The 18,480-nt window shown below is 43.6% G+C and overlaps 4 protein-coding genes across 5 annotated transcripts; 3 read left to right on the top strand and 1 right to left on the bottom strand.

Annotated features, from left to right (window-relative positions):
• Positions 1–295: 295 nt before the first annotated feature.
• Positions 296–2,479, top strand: LOC129589109 (uncharacterized). The gene is made up of 5 exons (XM_055483641.1): positions 296–586; positions 871–971; positions 1,062–1,218; positions 1,420–1,869; positions 2,214–2,479. Exons 1-5 carry the CDS (start codon positions 399–401, stop codon positions 2,218–2,220), a joined length of 903 nt encoding a protein of 300 aa, XP_055339616.1. The 5' UTR covers positions 296–398; the 3' UTR covers positions 2,221–2,479.
• A 2,979-nt stretch (positions 2,480–5,458) lies between these two features.
• LOC129589038 (solute carrier family 35 member G1-like) lies at positions 5,459–8,009 on the top strand. The gene is made up of 3 exons (XM_055483511.1): positions 5,459–6,782; positions 6,924–7,122; positions 7,425–8,009. The coding sequence occupies exons 1-3, from the start codon at positions 5,907–5,909 to the stop codon at positions 7,727–7,729; spliced, it is 1,380 nt and encodes a 459-aa protein (XP_055339486.1). The 5' UTR covers positions 5,459–5,906; the 3' UTR covers positions 7,730–8,009.
• A 36-nt stretch (positions 8,010–8,045) lies between these two features.
• On the bottom strand, positions 8,046–14,798 carry LOC129589235 (leucine-rich PPR motif-containing protein, mitochondrial-like). Its single transcript, XM_055483849.1, has 7 exons — positions 14,219–14,798; positions 12,171–13,856; positions 11,335–11,939; positions 10,555–11,133; positions 10,139–10,264; positions 9,406–10,008; positions 8,046–8,376 (listed from the first exon to the last, which is right to left on the bottom strand). Exons 1-7 carry the CDS (start codon positions 14,604–14,606, stop codon positions 8,251–8,253), a joined length of 4,113 nt encoding a protein of 1,370 aa, XP_055339824.1. The 5' UTR covers positions 14,607–14,798; the 3' UTR covers positions 8,046–8,250.
• A 282-nt stretch (positions 14,799–15,080) lies between these two features.
• On the top strand, positions 15,081–18,275 carry LOC129589236 (probable serine incorporator). 2 transcript variants are annotated; one of them, XM_055483851.1, is made up of 10 exons: positions 15,081–15,441; positions 15,563–15,727; positions 15,839–16,047; positions 16,407–16,486; positions 16,560–16,697; positions 16,774–16,850; positions 16,914–17,010; positions 17,237–17,323; positions 17,396–17,590; positions 17,789–18,275. In XM_055483851.1, the coding sequence occupies exons 1-10, from the start codon at positions 15,403–15,405 to the stop codon at positions 18,067–18,069; spliced, it is 1,368 nt and encodes a 455-aa protein (XP_055339826.1). In that variant the 5' UTR covers positions 15,081–15,402; the 3' UTR covers positions 18,070–18,275. The 2 variants fall into 2 exon arrangements, with proteins under 2 accessions (XP_055339826.1, XP_055339825.1); XM_055483850.1 differs by having other exon boundaries at positions 17,777–18,275.
• Positions 18,276–18,480: the final 205 nt, after the last annotated feature.

The following is an 18,480-nucleotide window of genomic DNA, read 5'->3' as shown; positions in this document are numbered from 1 at the left end:
ATACGAAGTAGATGCACGTATCCTGCATGTGAAAACGTTACAGTATTTTTATAAAGCTATTTCAAACTGCAAACTGTTTCATACCGACCGAAGTTACACGTATGATACTTGCCGGGCGCAGTTAGAATGCAAATTGCTCAGAAAGGTCAGCGTTCACAATGCCGTTCCACACCTGTGATCAGCAGAACTGAAGTGACCTTCAGTTCGTTCGTTAATGAAGACTACCGGCTGCTTTTGACACTGTTTACTTAAAGCAACTCTTTCCAGGTTTATTGCCAGATTGTTTCAGTTAGGCTGCGATTTTCGTTTTTTTTGGCAATTTCATATTCTGCCGCAGATCGCACTGCCACAACAACACCACCACAACAACTGATGCGCAAGAGGCAGTTGTTAGAGCAATGTCTTATCGATCCGTATCATGGCCCACCGGCGTGCACCGTCCTGACTACAGGATGCGGAATTGGCCTTTATTGTCTAATTTGGTCCTGCTCCTTTCCATCAGCCATCGTGTGGCATCCATGAAGTCCAACTGGTCGCAGACCACTTGTGGGAAAACGTTTTGTGAAAAATCCATGGAATATCCAATGTAATGTAATTATTCGCCAAATGGCAAATACTGTAAAAGTTATCATAATCCAGCAAAATATTAAAAAATGAAGTAAAACGTTATAGTAAATATTTGTACGCTTGCCATCTTACAGCATATGTCTACAATGTGATGTTGAGCTATGGTCACTATAGGTTACTACATGAATTTGTGTATGTATTGTAATGCACAAGTCTTACAATTCTGCATTCGATAAATAATTGTCTACGTTTAGATTTATGTACGATAATAATTTAATTTCTTGAGCTATTCATGTTTGGTAGTTCCATATTCCAACAAAAGCAACTGACAAATGACAGTTCGCTGGAATTTTTGAAGAATCTACAAATCACCAATAAGCCGAACAAAGAAGTCAGCGAGGACGGTGAGCAATACTATTCTATGCATGTCTTAAAAAAATTGTGAAAACCGTTGTACAGTCACCATCACTACTGTTAGATGCCAATATTTGCAGATCCTTATTATTCACAGTACGGTGATATTCAAATTCAAATCTGCCCATCGGATGTGTCAGTTATCTTCCCACAAGAAGCACTCAATACGCGTGGTCAACGCAGATTCTTAATAAATTTCCCGCCGTTCATGCAAGGGATCCGCGTAGAACGTTGCCTGTACGTAAAACTGTGATCTATAAAATGCTAGAATCATCAGCCTATTCGGACACAGGCCATTTTATACGGTTGAACTATTTCTAGTTCTGCTAAGTTGTAATGAAACCGTTCCGGGTTGTACAGTTTTTGTTAGACATGAAATATAGATAGCGTTATTTGCCTAAGTACGTGAACTATATATGATAAATGCGCCCTTTGCAGACCGGCACCGATTAGCTCCCCGTGCAGCTATGTCGGCGTGCCTCCCGGCTTCCAGTCGATCTGCTCCCAGCAGGAGATGGAGCACCGGCTGACCACCATCGACACGGACATTAACGGCGTCGTCCAAACCGGAACTGACATCTTCCGCCTGCCCAGTTACTGCACCTGTCGCCTGATCCCCAACGACGCGATGGCCCGGGGACCGTTATGCGCTAACCTCAACGCCCCGCAACCACCACAGACTGTGCCGGTATTTGGACTGTACGGTGATGAGGCCACACGCCCCACCCAAACGGCTCCAGGTCAACGGGCATTCGTCAAAAAAGCATTACCGGTAGCTTTGACGTCGCGAACGGAGGGATTGTTCAGTGATGGGATGAAGGCCGGTCCCTTAGCTGATGAGCCGGTATCCTCCGGCGCCAGCCCGATGAGATGGCGCGGATTTCTGGTGTAAGAAGGACAGTAAACTTCCAGCTTTTGTATTGCCATTGTTTGTGCTCGTAGACGTACAGGTCTTGTCAAAGACTTTTTTAATACATAATGTGGCTATGTATAATTATGACTGCTACATAAGCTGTGTATAGATGGTGGTAGATGAGGTAATTTGTACAAACAAGATAGCTGAGACTGAGAGCAAACGTTTCGTACGCTTTTAAAGATCTTGTAAAGTGTTTATTATAACTATCGATATTTTGTGATACCTACTACAGTAATACGGGGTAGAAATCCCTACACGAGAAAACAATGCAAAACTTGCCAAATTTATTCTGCTGAGAGAACTTCACATTTTTTAGGGATTAACGTCGCTGACCTTTCGAAGTGCATCGTTGGTATCGTTGTTTGGTATGGTCTTTTACTTTTATTGTAGTCTTTTTATTGCTTTAGCTAATGTGATGGCTAACACAACCTTTGGGATTTCAAGTTCAGCAAGTTCAAGGGATTTCAAGTTCAGGTTGTGTTTTTCGTTAGGATGTACAAAGTTTTTTGGCACTGAAACATTAATACAACAAAACTATGAGCATTTTGGTAGATAGTTAAACAAATTAAAGAAATAAAAACAACATGCAAAAATGTAAGAAAGTATCACACAGATTCTCAAGACGTTCTCATAACACAATAAAGTGTGTGCAGCGTTACTTTAAACCACAGTCCACAGAGGACTTTTACAATAGCCACTTTTCACTATTGTAACGGTATACTGCACTGCTGTGCGATAACAATACACTGGAGAACATGTGAGTTCAGTGTATGTAGGATCGCGATGTCTGAAAACTAATATCAGAAACGCAAATAACTGATCCAGTTTACAGTTCTCTGTAAGTCTGTAAAAAGCTGCGGGCGATAAAATAAACCTGTGCTCGACACTGAGAGTAATGCGAAAAAAACTGCTGTATTCATGCGAAGACCGATACAGCGTGCGATTGCGCAAGCCGAGAACATTGCTCTCATTGTTTGTAGATACTGCTTACAGTCTTACTACTCGTAGTACTTAGATAATATTCAGAATATACTTACGTATTTGATGCTTACACGACGGCTCTTACGTTAATTTTGCGTGGCAGTAAATCAGGAACATTTAAAAATATGACACTAACATAAAAAGCAGCCGGGCTCTTAGGAAAACGCCAGAAATCTAGGTGTTCTCCCTGTTCCCACGGCATTGCAATTGTGGGAACGTAACGATGTCACAGACCATACCCGCAGCAGTCCAAATTCTGGCAGCCCAGGTACAGTACTCTTACACATGATTTTTGGATTAGATCAGTGTCTTAATGTTATAACTGTAGTGAAATTTAGCATTCAAATCATCTATGAGAAGTTACCAACGATTTCCGGTTCAGTCGGTGCATGCAACCTCTACCTCTGGTATTCTGCAATAGGCTCGCAAGGATGTGGAAATGCGATTGGGCTCCCTGTCCGAATTTACCGTTATGCAATACGTCACGTCAAAACTACAGGAGACCACTTATACTTCTTTTAAGGTGAGATTTTACAAGTAGAAATGAGTTTTCTGGTAGTTTCGGAGTATTTCAATTCTTACAAGAACACTGCTCAAGAGACATCAAGATTTCGTCCTACAGATAGCTATCACTAAATTACTGTATTAAGTGCACAGAATATGTGTAGCAAGTTGCAACCTCGTCTATTATCTATTATCAGAAATCTGTTTGGCTTTCTAAACGCTTACTATGAGTCATTGGGATTTCTCAATATCGCACACGAATACTTTGACACTTGTAATCATCATGCTCACTGTACACGGATTGTAATTAGCTTCAGCGATTGATTGTTTTAACAAGTATGCTATTGTTTTATTTAATATTTTTTATGTTTACATTTTTGTAATTTATGTATGTCATTGCATCATTTATTGATTTGTTATTTGCCAGATATTTAAATAGTTTGATGACAGAAGTGATATGTATAAAATTTGATACAGATACGCTACGGACCTGACCGGTACCTGCACATGGAAGTCTACCAGGCCCCGAATAACATCCAACCGGTACTCGTTGGCCTGGAGAGCCAAAGGGAAAAAAATGACCCTTTAACGGATATTGTTCTACCAGTGGACATTGTTCTCTAATGTTTCTTACGGCACGTGTTTGCCCGTGAGAAAAAGTTACTTGTGTGCTTTTTTATCGTTTGACGATTTTTGTCTCAAAACTTCGTGCAGCAATGAATGTGAGAACAAGTGTGCAAAAAAACAATACTTTGTTACAAAATGTTCTAATGGTGTGTGATAAGCTTTTCCGGTCGTTTTGTCGACAGACTTTATTTGCAGTAGTAAACGTGAGCAATCAAGAACGATGTAGACCAAGAAGAAAATTTTTACTCCTAATCGCTCCCCTCCGGGAAGAAAGAGATAGAAACCGTCATCAATCAGCAAAAGTACTTCGGAAGTATGGGTGCGGAACATCACGGCGCTACTGTCGAAATTAATAAAACGCGCTGCACGCGGCGATGGTGCCAAAAATACTAAAATTAGAACTTGTCGGGCTAGTAGAAAATAATCGCATCAGTTCAAACCGAAAGCAGCTGAAATACATCACACCTTTAAATTTATTCTATTTCAGACAAACTAACAAATTTCTCATCAATTCGGTAACCATTCGCGTGAAAATGCATTTTTGTATGGTTTGGTAAAGTTGCAGTAGTTTGCTCAAAGTAAAGGTCGTTAGTCGTTACTGTCTAACGATAACACCGTATGTATCTGTAGTGTTGCAGTTGCATTAACCACATTGATTTAAAACGCGATACTTCTAATCCTGGCAAATTTGAATAAATTTTCGTTTTGATGAAACATTAGCCATGATCGTTCCAAACACTCAGAGAATTAAGTTTTGTAACCGATAATTTATAAGTCTAAGTGTTATACAGTATATGCACTGTTACAGAAACACCAATTTTTGCTTTGACAAAGCAAAAATTGGTGTTTCTGTAACAGTGCATATATAACACTTAGATTTATAAATTATCGGTAAAGGCAATTACAGATCTAGATATGTCGAATGTCACTGTGTGCCGGGAATTTATGTAATCATTAATACACAAGTAGTGGTAATAGTTTGTGGTCCATATTGATCCGTTTTCTACATTTACCGCAGCCGTGGTGACAGAATTTTTATTTTGCCGTTTGCGGTGTGCACCGAACTGGAACTCATGTCCACTATTGTTAATTGCAATTGGTTACTCGGGGTACTCATCTTCCCGATTTTCCCGCTTGTGTATCAATTGTAAGCAACTATTATGCCAAATAGCAGTAGGAGATGAACACCATTTTGGTCGTTCTGCAAGATTCCCTCCGGCGAATTGATAGTGGTCATTTCCTACGCGGCCATATCACAGCACCGGCTCATTTACTGTATAGTATCGACATTAAATTTTATGTGCGTACAGTACCATGTGGGACGCGTCTATGCCAGCCTTTATGAACATAAACACGTGCACCATTGGGCGATTCGCCGAGATATTAACGTTATTCGCAATTTTGCACTATACCATGAACCCTTGTATTTCTTCGTGGCAAACCGTGACTCACAAAAATCTTTACTGTACTTCTACGGCAGTCATATGTAATATTTTGTGGTGCAGAATATTCCGCCAAAGCGTGCTACTGTATTTCTTGTATATATATACATATATATATATAAGTTAATTCGCGGTTTTATCCATATATCTTTTTCTGTCGCGCAATCAAAAAGCTCATTCTTTGATTCTCGTTAACGTATTTGCTCAAATTACCAAGGTGTTGTTGTGATTGTATGGTTTCGTGTTCGCATGATTCCAGGCTCCTGGAAACTGCTTATATTACATGCTGATAATGCCCTTATTATGACTTATACCTTGATGATTGCATGTCGGCAATAATTTTGTCCTCGTGCAACATCAACAGCGCCGATTGATCATCTTGTGAGTCAGTTGGACGGCTTCCCGGAGTATATCTTTACGACATAATTATCTCTCCCCTGATTGTTGTTGCAAAAATGCTGGACAAGAAAATCAACGTCGCACCGTTGGACATGACGACAGTCGACATTCCTTCTGATATACTGAGTGTCAAATGCAAAGCCGATCAGCAGCAGCGCAACAGTTATTCCGCGGCCGACTTCGAGCATGATTCCCAGCTGGGCTCATCCATCGAGACGATTATCAGCGCGGATGAACGCGTAAAATACTATTCTGGACGGAATTCCCTGGATGAGGAATCTGATCATCCATATCACGACGAGAAGCAACTGCCTCTCATGAATCTCGACGACGGTCCCCTCTCAACCGGGGATCCGGCCGAGCCCGAACCCGAGCCGAAGAAGAAAGCCCATTGTTGTAAATCATCGTTGGGTGTGTTCTTCGGTTTGACATCGGGTTTCACCAATTCCTTGGTAGCCCTGCTGGTGAAATTAATCGAAACCATCGGAACCTTTGAGATTGCGGTATTTCGCTACGTGGTGATGATCGTACCGTTGATTTTTACGCTGGGCTGTAAGCGGATGAATCCGTTTCGCTGGGAATTGTTGAAGAGCCGCGGCGCCATGCTGGTCCTGCGGGCCGTCGTCGGTTCGGCGTCCACTTATTGCAAATACTTTGCCCTGCACAAACTGCCGCTGGCCGACGCCTCCGTTATACTGTTTTCCAGTCCGGTGTTTGCGTCGTTGTTGGCGTTGATCTTCCTGAAAGAGCGCTTCCACTGGTTGCACGGTATGGCTATTTTGGTTACGTTGAGCGGGTGCACACTGGTGTCCCGGCCGACGTTCATTTTCGGTTCGGCCGGTTACAATCCGGATCTGGAATGGGATGACCACATGTGGGGCAGTGTGGCGGCGTTGGCTTCAGCCATCTTCACGGCTTCGGTCTATGTCACGGTATGTGCGCGTGATCAGAAAATTTGTCTTTCTGTCTCTCTCTCTGCCTCTCACACAGATCGCCTTTAATCCGCCGATAATCCGACCTGTCCATCTGGTTTTGACCGGTTGAATATATCATGCTTCTCGGTGTTTCTCTAGGTGAGGCAGTTAAAAGATGTGGACAGCACTATTGTGTTGTTCTGGACGGCGTTTGTCGGCTTTATCATTTCCATGGTGGCAACGGCGACGCTTGACCACTTCGCATTCCCTACGGATATTTATGAGATTTTCTACATCCTTGGCGTGGGCGTGCTGACGTTAGTCTCACAGGATGCCCTCAATCGAGCGCTCAAATTAGGTAGGTTGTTATCTTGCACGAGAAGTGCCATTTACCGGATAATTCCAGCAAGATGTACTGATATATATTTTTAATGCTTATTTTTCTGCGTTTGCTTCGTTCTTACTTGTTAATTGAAATATTGAAAGCTCGGCTAGGAGTTTATTGTGATTTATTAATTACCTTCTTTTTTAATTTTGTGCGATATCATTCCTGCGATTCACATTTTTTTTAAATCAAGAAAAATTATGTACAACTATTTGACTAGTATATATAATAATTATGTGCATTATTACCTATTATCTAATTTACGAAATTTACAGAATCGGCCGGGTTGATTTCTTTGCTACGCACCGGGGACATAGTGTGGTCGTTCATCTGGCAGATTGTCTTATTCCGCGTTATTCCCCATTACTTCAGTATTATCGGTGCCTTGTTGGTTGTTTTTTGTGTTCTGACAATCAGTTTATGGGATGCCGCCAAGAAGATGCCGGCTTCCTCCGGCATGGGCCGGATAGCTCGCCGTATCGATGCGCAGGAACTCTTTCCCTGCTGTCATCCGCAATCGAAAACGGTGGCCGTGGTCCACACAGAGATCATTCAGATTCTTCCACCGGCAAAACCATAAACATTTATAATTATTATGTGGTTTGTCACAAACTGCTCAATTCGACAAAAATCCGCTTGCATCAAGCTTGTTTTATTTTAGCAGATATTTCGCTCCGCCTCGCGCGCATCCATTCGCATAAATTATGCTTTTATGTTTTCCTCGTTCAGTTTTTTTTAAAACTTTTTTGTATTATAATGTCACGCGGTTGTTATTAATGGTTGACGGCGTTGGTTTAAGTCTGCTGCCGTTTCGTGTAATTTTTCCGTGCAGTGGTGTGTGCAGTTGCAATAAATACCGTTCCCACCAGTAGTCGTCACTCGGTATTCAGTGCTCGTTACACAAACGATTTTATTGGCAGCCGTCTTATCAACAAGTGTTTGGCGCACCACACAAAATGTAGATCAAATACGATATCAACCTCGTTAATTAACACACGAAGCGTACGCATACAGTACACCGCAGCTAAGTACAGAAAATGAACAACCGAATCAACCAACTGCTACAAAATTAACTCACGACGCGACACACATTTTCCACGTCTAATTCTGGAACGACTTCCGCTCCTTTATGTCGTCGCTATCGGCCTCATCTGGCATTATATCTTGCTGCATTTGGCGCTCTTGTTGGGTGGTGCGCGGATGTTCTGGTATTCTGAATGGCACCGGCTGCAGAGAAATATTATCAGTAAATAAAACCGTTCCATATTTTGCCTCAAAGTTTGCAGTCGGATATACAACAATAATTTAAATCCAAATGTTAAAAAACGAAACGAAACATCAACTGCAAGGCAAGCCAATATTATTACGTGTTTTAACTACAGTACCAAGTAACCATGTATTCCCCTTACTAAATATAAATTATTTAAAGTTTTATGACTCATTGTTGACAAGACGGGAAATCTAGATTTCCAGAGCGAAAGCGCGATCGTCTACAGTGATACACATTAAATTAACAAGCCAAACAAAATCTATCACATTGTCCTCGCCTGAGCACCTGGAAGTGAAATCAAGTTCATTTTCCACAAGCGCCGGCATTTCCGTAAACAACCGCTACCCATGATATCCAACCAGACGCTACTTTTATCGACTTACTTATTTGCGAAAACGGGCCCTAGTACACTCAAATACAAAATTCACAATACAGCACGGTAAATTAGCTGATTTCATAACACTTGCTTTGGTTCTCGATAGATTCGTTACACGGCACTTTATCGAACCAGTTTTACAGGGAGACAGAAATCTCTGAGAAGCTGTGACGTAAGAACACTGATAATTATACTCATAAACACGCCATAAAACCATTGTAAAGAACCTGCCAGCCGTCTACCAGGAAACTCCGCAATTAACCACAACTACTATCACGAACATGATTTGACGAAAATCTACCCAACTGAGTCGCACCAACAATTAAAATCTTTCCAGTCTCGGGTACGTAAATGCAGCCGCTGTTGTTAATGGTCATTAACCATTAACCGCCAAACGATAAAACTATGGAGCGAACAACACATCGGTCACTGCTCCACTCTTTTCTATATTATTTTTGCTACCCGACAACATACCCAATACATTTCTAAACACTGTTTAACTAATTATTGAGTTACTGAAGTTTCGTCCCTTTCATAAAGATTTACAAAACAATTATTAATGAAACTATTAATTAAATTCCCATAAACATCGGAAGAAAATCAAACCGACCTGTCCCATTTGGATCAATCCGCGTTCCAGCATCCGCAACGCCGGCAGCCGTATTTCCTGCAGGACCATTCCGGCCTGCTCCTGTGCTTCCTGCAGCACGGCGAGCGCCGCCTTGTAATCGCGATTATGACAGTTCAGTCCGATAAGGTAGCTGTAGGCCAGCGCCACATTGGACCGACTGTGATCGCGCAGCGTGACAATAAGCTGGCGCAGTAGCTCGGGATCGTTGGTCTCTTGGGCCCGCTCACAAATGGGCAGGGTGCGCAGACGCACACTCAAATCCGGATACCGGTCCATCAGTTTTTTGGCATCATCGAAACGGCGTTCCGTAAATAGGTAATTCCACACAGCTATTGCCGGGTGCAGCATTCCCGCTTGGGCACAACGCTCCGTCAGGGCTTCGATGCGCGGCAGATAGTTGGGGTATTTTTGCAGGAGAGCCATGAGACCGGTGATGGGAAGACGGTACTCGGTGGGCTCCATTTTTTCATAACGGTCCAGGATTTCGTCCACACGGTTGGCGTGGACGTATGCTGAAAACATATGCTTATTCAACTGCAGATAGCTCGCGATGCGCTCCGGAAAGGCTTGCAGCAGTTCTTCCTATATAAAACATATCAAAAGGGAAAGGATAAAAAAAGCAAAACACGAAGAAGACAGCGATAAAATAGATACTGCAAATCAAGCAGAAAACCAACGAAGCATAGAGCGCTATGATGCTAAGAAGCCTCACCAGTTGGGCAACGTCGCCACTACGACTCAGTTTAGACACCAGGAAACGAGAAACAGCCGGGTAGGGATGCTGATTGTTTTCCAGCAACTCATATGTCATTTTGACGGCTTCTCGTATTCTTTCTTTCTGCAAATGAAAGGAACGTAGAAGAAAATAAAAGGAAATAAAAAGTTAATGGAATCAATCTTAGTAGCCCATATTATTTCGTTTTTGTACTGGACGAGCAATTAAATTATCCTTCCAATAGAACTAGTTTGTGGCACCAACACATTTACTACAAAAACTACTATTCTCAAATCCCATGAGGTACAAATTATATAACATATAACCATCTGATGGTACTGTTGCCCACTATTAATAAATAATTCAAAATGCACATCAAAATTTAATTCAAAGAAGTGTAACGTGGAGCATACTTGCAGCAGTCCTTCAATCAGGTACGAATAACCTTTTACGGACAACGCCTGACCCTTGCCGCCCATCCGCCGTTTACATTCCATCGCCTCATCCAGATTATCCTCTCGGATACACTGCAGCAGGTTCTGTTCCTCTGGCGGCATGGCAGATTCCCGATCAGTTACATCCTCCGGGACATCGAAGGGTATCTCCCGATTGTGCTGCCGAAGGATTTCGGCCAGTGCGCGGAGTGTCTTTCCCGAGGCTAGCACATTCTCCTCCTGCATACTGGTCCACATCGCTAATGCTTTGTCCGGTTGGTCGTTCTTTCCGTACAGCCTGATCAGATGGTAATAAAGTGCATCGCGATCAATGTCAAAGATGTCGCGCGTGGCACCGATGAGCCCCTCCAATTCCGGCAGACGATTGTTATCCATGCAGCGCTCCGCAAACGCCTCCAGACGATCATGACGCGCTCGCAGGCCGGGAGTGTCGAAGATCTTCTGCGCTTGTTTCACCCGCCCGGCTTCGATGAAAGAAAAGGCCAGATCGTACAGCGCATTGGTTTCGCCATGGACTTTGATAGTGGCGTCCATAACCTAATTAAATTTCCAGATTTTTAATACATGGCACATCAGCTACGGATAAGTCGACAGCGCCAAGGCGCAAAAATTCGTATGTTATTGCTACGAAAGAAACAGAAAAAGTTGTTCACAAAAAATATTTCTTTGTGCGCAAAAGTTTTCTTCATAATCTCCTGAATAAATTTTCTACAAAATGACTTTTAAAATGGCGTTCACCTGCTGGAGTGTCTTCGGATCTTCTGCCTCGATCAATTTGCGCATCAACTCATTTTTCCAAGGCGTCACCTTGTGCCGAGTCGTGCATTCTTCGAACGCGTTAATGGCACCGGAGAGATCGTTCTTCACCAGATGCACTTTGACTAGTGGTCCGCACAACTGATTCGTTGGTACCATATTCCCCATCTTCGGCAGCAAATCCCACAAATTCCGCACCACCTCCAGATTGCCTTTTTCTGCCGCAGCATTCAACAGACGGAAAATGTTGCGCTCCAATGAATCGAGCTCCAACGGTTTACCCCGTTTCTGGATGTATTGCTCCAGCAGCTGGATGGCTTCTGGGGCGCGATCTTTTCCCACCAGCAAGGCCGCCAGATTGAAGATCTTGTAGGAATCAATGACGAACTGGCTGTCCATTTGTTCCAGTGCTTGGTGGATGGCCATGGCTTTATCCACGTCGCCGGTGGCGGTGTACATGTCGATAAGCTGGGCATGCATGGCACCGGAATAAACAAAATTGCCCGCTTCCAGTTCAGCGCGGATCTCTTCAGCCCGCTTCACATCGCGCTCACGAGCATGCTCAACCAGCAGACGACGCAAAACACCTGCAGACGTAAATGCCATACAGACTCAACATTTACTCATCTTATGCGTCGTATGAAACTCCATTCTACTATTCACCGAATCACCACCGTATGATGCAAGTCATAAAAAAATAACAAGGGGATTCTTTTTTGTAATCTCACTCAATTTTAGTTCGAATAGTAGTCGATCCTGCTAAGTTCGGCAAATAGGTAAGTATCGCTAAATGATTGCATCTTGGGTGTTCACCTCACCTCTAGTGTTCATATTCTTGCTCTTCAGCTCCTTCAGATGATCCTCCAATTCCTCGATGCCCATATGCCGCGGATGCTTCCCGTAATCTCCTTCCGTATCCAACCGCAAATTCGTCTGTCGGTTAACCAAACGATCCAACAGCGCCCCTACCTGTTCCGGCACCCTCCCGCCAAACTGGTCATCAATACTGTTAAGCACCGCCGACGATACCGTGAACCCACTCCCGGCCAGTTTCTTCAACACGTTGGCCATCGCAGCTTCGTCCCCTTTGGTCAACTGCACGACGTTCATGAGGAACTGTCCCACATAATCGTATGCGTCAACAGACCGTTGCTGCGCAATATGTCGCAGTAACCCCTCCACGGCGCCATAATCCCCGCCCTTCACATATGCCTCCGCCAGGGGCTTCATCATGACAGACGGATTAATGTGGATATCGTGGCCGTCTAATAAGCGCGTGGCCTCCTTAATATTCCCACTGTCCAGGTGGTACACCAACAGGGGATTGACGATGGACATCGCCGGAAAGCGGCTGCGCGTTTCAGCGATGATCTCATCCGATGGCATATTACCCAGTGCTGGCAGCGCATAATCCGTCAGCGTGTCCAGTGTCAGGTTAACGCCCACCTCGTGCATCAAACCCATGATCTCCCAGACCTCTTTGGTGTTACCATCTCGTCGACAGGCGCTGAACAATGGCCAGAAATAATGCGACCGCACCGGTATGCCATTCTGTGCCATCTTGCGGAAGAACTCTTTGAGGTAATCAAACCGGCCCAATTGCAGACTGATTTCACAGGCCCGCTCCACGGCCCATGGATTGGCCCCGGTCTGGCGCATATCGGAAGCGTAGTGCCAGATCTCCTCCACGGGATGCCCGTAACGGATTAGCTTCTTGAGAAAACTAATCCCAAATCCGGAGCGATCGGCCACATTTTTGTTCAGCTGCAGCATTCCGATCACTTGGTATGCCAGATCGGAGGCGTCGTAGTCTAACAGACGCAGAGAACAGTCCAGGGCATCGTGGAAGAAACCGGGGTGACGGCGCAGACGGGCGAACAACTCACCGGCATGCTGCGTATGCCCCTTACTAGCCAAAGCACACACCACATCCAGGAAATCCGCATCACTCAACTCTATCCCGCGTTTCTCCACATCCGCCAGGACCTTCCTCACATTCTCCATGTCGCCCTTCTCAGCGTATGCCTCTAGCAGGGTGCGATAAGTGGTCGTGCTGGGTTCCAGCTGGGAATTGCGCATCATATCCAGGACACCCACGGCACTGGTCATGTCGTTGGCGCGTGCATAGCCCTGGATCAGGACGTTAAAGACAGTCTCGTTGATGGGGATATCTTGTGCACGCATGAACTCCAGGATCTTGGTGGTACCGTCCATGTCGCCCTGCTGGCAGTAAAAGGCGGCCAGACGCTGGTAGGTGACACGATTGGGGGCAATTTTGTTCTGCTCCAACAACGCCAGGAAGGCGGTAGGGTCGAAGTGGTAGTTGTTCTCCAGGTGAACTTTGAGCAGGGCATTGTAGTGGCTGATGTCCAGCCGGGTCTGACTCGCTACCAACCGGTCCCACAGTTCCGTGGTCAGCTTGATGCGGTCCACCGGTTTCAAATCGGACAGGAGACTTCCGCAGCAGCGGATCATCAGCAGTGCAGTTTGACTTGAAATACTTTCTGCAAAACATATTTTTGAATAAATACAAAAGTAGAGGGCATTAATACTGCGTAAATTATCTTCTAGCTGCTCTTGTGTTTTTGGTAATTTTTTATCTGAAACATAAACATGCACTGCAAAAACGAATTTTTCCCAAAGAAACGCTGGACGCAAAACAGTTTTCGTAGATGGTAAACTGCTTTAAAAACACTAACTTTAAAATTTAGCAGTTCGGCTTAAAGTATCTGAGAAAATTGAGAATAATGTACTTTAAAATGCCCAATTTATTTTACGAATAAAATAAAATTAAAGAAACTCAGAATCCGTTGCATCCGTAAGTTCGTGCCAGTGTGCACGCACTCACTTGCATCCGTCAGCTTACCAGCTTTTTTGAGAATCTCATAACACGCTGTGAAATCCGCTAGGCTGACACGCCCCGTGCGTTTGACATCCATATCCAATTTCGCCAGGCTCTTCTCAAAGTCCGCGGTTCTTGCATCACCGCTCGCTCGCCCGCGGTCCGTGTGGCTGCGACCAGCAGCGGCAGGGGTGCTTCGGGCGGTCTTCGCCGCCGGTGCATTCGTAGCAGCATTCGGCTCCTCAGCTAAGGCAGGAGCGGCACGTGCTGCCAGGAAACGGCTCGCAACAGGCGCCCGACGCTGGACAGGCGCGCGCAGTACACTATATGTGCGCAGTGGGTTCGAAGCGGCATGGATACGGATTAGCTTCGCCAGCAGTGCAGAACAGCGAATTCCTACTGCTGATGACATTCTGCAAGAGGCACACAAAGGAGATTATACTCATAAATCAAAAGTGAGATTGTGCTTCAAACGCCGCCAAGACAGATAAAAAAATTCTCGAGCATGGCTAAAAAACTTCTGTTTTCAGTGTTTGCGAGGAAAACAATTTCAACATAGCAAAAAAGTAAGTAGACAGACGCAGAGCAGTGTACTGTCTGGTTTGCACAGTTCGTAGGTTATGCGACTACAAAATTAATTAGGGCAGGATTGGACGCCTGACTGAGAGTGAGAGTGAGTGACCACAATTATTTTGTGGCGGTCTCTATCAAAGCAGCTCAAAACAAAAATTTAAAAATATGTTGTTGAGTTAAGTATTCACAAAATCAGAGAAAGAGCTATTTACTGTATTGAACGTATATCGGGGTCGGAAATAAAACTGACCGGCTGGCGCCCGTGCAGCAAATCCCTGTATGTACTGTACCATATTAGTCATTTACTTGTGTGTTGCCATTTTGTTTTCAACGAAACCGCAGCAAGTGTCACTCTTTCGATTTTCCCCACATTTGATCACATTGTGGCAGTCCAGATTATACACTCTCATCGTTTTCGTTTTACGGGGCTTCTCATTTCAGGATCGCCTCCTGTATCAACATAAATCTTCTGTTATAGTGAGTTAATTCTGATGATGTCTGACTAGATCAAACAATCCTCTCTCAGCTTCCTGGGATCGCTTTGCATATCTTCACTTACCGTATCTTATCGACTCAGGACCTTTTCTTCTTCACTGAAAGGATCACCTTGCTCCTTTTCTGAGAAACGTTTTGAAATGGGAGCAGTTTTAGCCGTCCCAACTTGTCTCGCTCAGGTTTGTGCTCCTCATGGTTGACATCAGGTTGTTGGAATTTTTTTCAGTTTTTTAAATTCTTATGTAGTAATTTGTAACGATTTTGTAAACGCACATATCTGTATGTTTTATTTAACTTTAGTTGGCCTGCTGCTGTGGCAGTGCAGCATGTGGCCTATGCTGTCAATCATGTCCAACTTGCCGAAATTCCACTTCGACGCGCATTATGTACGGAATCATGCTGTTTTTGTGGACCATCGTGTGCTTTATCCTCTTGGCGCCCTCAGTACAGCACCAGCTGGCCGATGTACGAAGCAACATACGTAATTCACATATTATGTCGAGATTGTGATAAGTCGGGCTTGGCTACTCGAAAATAAATCAAATCAAATCGGGAATAAAAAGGTAATGCTTTCAGGGTTGGGCGAATAAGTTCATATGCGATCAGAATGGCACGAATTCCTTAATTCCCAACGTTCCCAATGCGGGCGTCGACTGCTCCAAGGTGGCTGGTTACAGTGGCGTCTACCGTGTGTGCTTCGCTGTGGCCTGCTTCTTCTTCCTCATGATGGTCATCATGTTCGGTGTGCGCAGTTCCAAGGATTTCCGATCCGGCATCCAAAACGGGTATGGTGCATTAGCGACTTAAACGTTAAGAAACGTGCAAGTTTTTTCACTTTGTGACTGTCCTGCGTAGAATATGTTATTGTGGGAAAGCAATTCATTCGAGTTTTTAAAAATAAAAGTTTTAAAATTTAAACGATAAACACAGCAATGAAAGCATGTAAGTTTTTTAGGGAGCTGATTGCTGGATACTTAATAAAATGAATGATTGCTTCAGAATTTAACATTATTTTTAATTGGTAAAATTTGGTTGGATAAAGAAATTTAGCACTGGACTGTATCCTTGTTATATTATTTTAAATATTTATTTCCTGTTGGGGAGTTACTGTATACAGGGTGATATGGAAGTAATATTTTCCCAGGTTTTGGTTCTGGAAATATGCCATCATTATCGGAATCTGCGTTGGTGCGTTCTACATTCCCGGTAATGACTTCAGTACAGGTTCGTCCTTGACCAAAATCGATTTTCTTGCAACATCGACCTTGCAAATACTTCAGCTTTTTCTGATGTACAGTATGGATGTACATTGGCATGATCGGTGGATTTGGATTCATTCTCGTTCAGTTGATTCTACTGATTGATCTGGCCCACAGTTGGGCTGAGAACTGGATCGGGAAATTCGAGGATACTGACAACAAAGTGTATTATTTTGGTAAATCACCATTTCAGTCGAAACGATGCGGAAAGTAAATAATCGTATGCACATATTATTATAATTATGTTTGCAGGTGTTATTTTTGTTACGGTTATGTGCTATATTGCTGCCATCGTGGCAGTGGTGCTCCTCTACGTATTTTACACGAAAGTAAGGCTGAATGGCAAATCCGTTTCCGGAAAAAATAATTTAGTTAATTTATTTTATATGTAGACCGAAGGCTGCCCGTTGAATAAATTCTTCATCAGTTTTAACATGATCCTATGCGTCATTCTGTCGGTTGTCGCCGTCCTTCCGAAAGTGCAAGAACGTAAGTCCTTAATTAATTTCGTGTATTGCCTTTTGACCATTTGGTTTGCAAGTGAGCTGATTAAATTTTTCTAATGCGACTTTGTACGGAACCAAATAATTCTTAATTTTATATCCTGTATATTTCCAGGTTTTGTGACCATTGTAATGTGCCGACGCAATTTAAAAAATAATTGGTGTTTTATATTTTCTTGCTCTTATCAGCATATTTCTTTTTATGTCTGCAGGACAGCCGCGTTCGGGCTTGATGCAGTCGTCCATCATCAGCTTATACGTGATTTACGTAACCTGGTCTTCGTTGAGCAACCAACCTGGTACGTGAGTGTCGCCATGTAATGTGCGCTGCGAGTTGTGACTATCTTTCTACGATTGCTGTGCGGACATAGATAGCGACGGTCAATGCTATCCGAGCTTTATGGGCGCCTCCACCTCGGGCAAGTCAGTGACCGCTTCCGGTATTGTCGGTCTCATCATCTGGTTCGCCTGTATTCTCTGGTCCACCATACGCAATTCCACAAACAGCAACGTTACCAAACTGACCGGAGGCGGCGAGAAGACAACGCTGGCGGAATCGAAAGGCGGTCAGTACAGAATCATTAAATGGAACTAGAGAAAAAGCATATTTTGAGAGCCTGTAGTAATTGAATTTTTATTATTTTATATTTTTTGAATTTGGTAATTATATTAGGTTTTCTCTGGAATATGCTTAGACTTGGATGAAATGAACTGCAAAATAACAATAATTTAGTGGATTACATTGTATACAGATTATGTTCCAGCTCCCGACGCTGAAGGTGCTAAAGTGTATGATGATGAAGAGGATCAGGTGACGTACAGTTACTCCTTTTTCCATATGATGATGCTGCTGGGCACCCTGTACGTCATGATGACCATCACCAACTGGCTAAACCCGGAGAGCGCTGGCCAAGGCGTGGAAAATATCGCCATCAGTAAGCCGTCCGCCTGGGTGAAGATCTCCTCCAGCTGGGTGTGTGTGTTGCTCTACGTCTGGACACTGATAGCGCCAGTCATCTTCAAGGACCGGGAGTTCAGCAACTGAGCGATTCTTTATTACATTCTTTCGCAGCTGCTACTAATGTTGTGGATTTTATATTTTAGCCCAGAACTGATGCTCGGTTAAGCTTAGTGCTTGCAGTTATCCTATCGGGTTACATACATAGTTCTGAAACGGCATTTTACTATTTCGTCCGTTTAATATTCCCTGACATTTTTGATCTGTAGGCTTTGATTTATAATTCATTTTGATTTTGTCGATTTGGTATTTACAAATTCGTTTAATGTGTATAAGATCGTGAACCTGTCTTCTCATGTTATACGAGTAGTATTGTACAACATACTGTATACAGTGCACTTATCGTTTTAGTTTTAAAAGCGTTAAACGAACGCATGCACGTTTGATAAACATTTTCATCAAAAGGGAGTATCCCAGTTAAAATGTCCAAATGGCAAT

The sequence above is a fragment of the Paramacrobiotus metropolitanus genome, unplaced genomic scaffold (genome assembly GCF_019649055.1).
Source record: "Paramacrobiotus metropolitanus isolate TYO unplaced genomic scaffold, Prichtersi_v1.0 Parri_scaffold0000033, whole genome shotgun sequence".
NCBI classification, from domain to species: Eukaryota; Metazoa; Tardigrada; class Eutardigrada; order Parachela; family Macrobiotidae; genus Paramacrobiotus; species Paramacrobiotus metropolitanus.
The sequence above is the reverse complement of the archived record's forward strand: the minus strand, read 5'-3'. Positions and strand labels throughout refer to the sequence as shown.

Coding starts and splice junctions, on each gene's coding strand:
- LOC129589038 (XM_055483511.1), top strand. CDS start 5,907: ATGCTGGACAAGAAAATCAACGTCGCACCGTTGGACATGACGACAGTC. Junction 6,783..6,923: donor CGGCTTCGGTCTATGTCACG/GTATGTGCGCGT, acceptor GTGTTTCTCTAG/GTGAGGCAGTTAAAAGATGT. Junction 7,123..7,424: donor CAATCGAGCGCTCAAATTAG/GTAGGTTGTTAT, acceptor CGAAATTTACAG/AATCGGCCGGGTTGATTTCT.
- LOC129589235 (XM_055483849.1), bottom strand. CDS start 14,606: ATGTCATCAGCAGTAGGAATTCGCTGTTCTGCACTGCTGGCGAAGCTA. Junction 10,265..10,554: donor TGATTGAAGGACTGCTGCAA/GTATGCTCCACG, acceptor TTTCATTTGCAG/AAAGAAAGAATACGAGAAGC. Junction 10,009..10,138: donor GTGGCGACGTTGCCCAACTG/GTGAGGCTTCTT, acceptor TGTTTTATATAG/GAAGAACTGCTGCAAGCCTT.
- LOC129589236 (XM_055483850.1), top strand. CDS start 15,403: ATGGGAGCAGTTTTAGCCGTCCCAACTTGTCTCGCTCAG. Junction 15,728..15,838: donor TACAGCACCAGCTGGCCGAT/GTACGAAGCAAC, acceptor TAATGCTTTCAG/GGTTGGGCGAATAAGTTCAT. Junction 16,851..16,913: donor TCTACGTATTTTACACGAAA/GTAAGGCTGAAT, acceptor TTTTATATGTAG/ACCGAAGGCTGCCCGTTGAA.
- LOC129589109 (XM_055483641.1), top strand. CDS start 399: ATGTCTTATCGATCCGTATCATGGCCCACCGGCGTGCACCGTCCTGAC. Junction 587..870: donor AAATCCATGGAATATCCAAT/GTAATGTAATTA, acceptor CATGTTTGGTAG/TTCCATATTCCAACAAAAGC. Junction 972..1,061: donor CAAAGAAGTCAGCGAGGACG/GTGAGCAATACT, acceptor CAATATTTGCAG/ATCCTTATTATTCACAGTAC.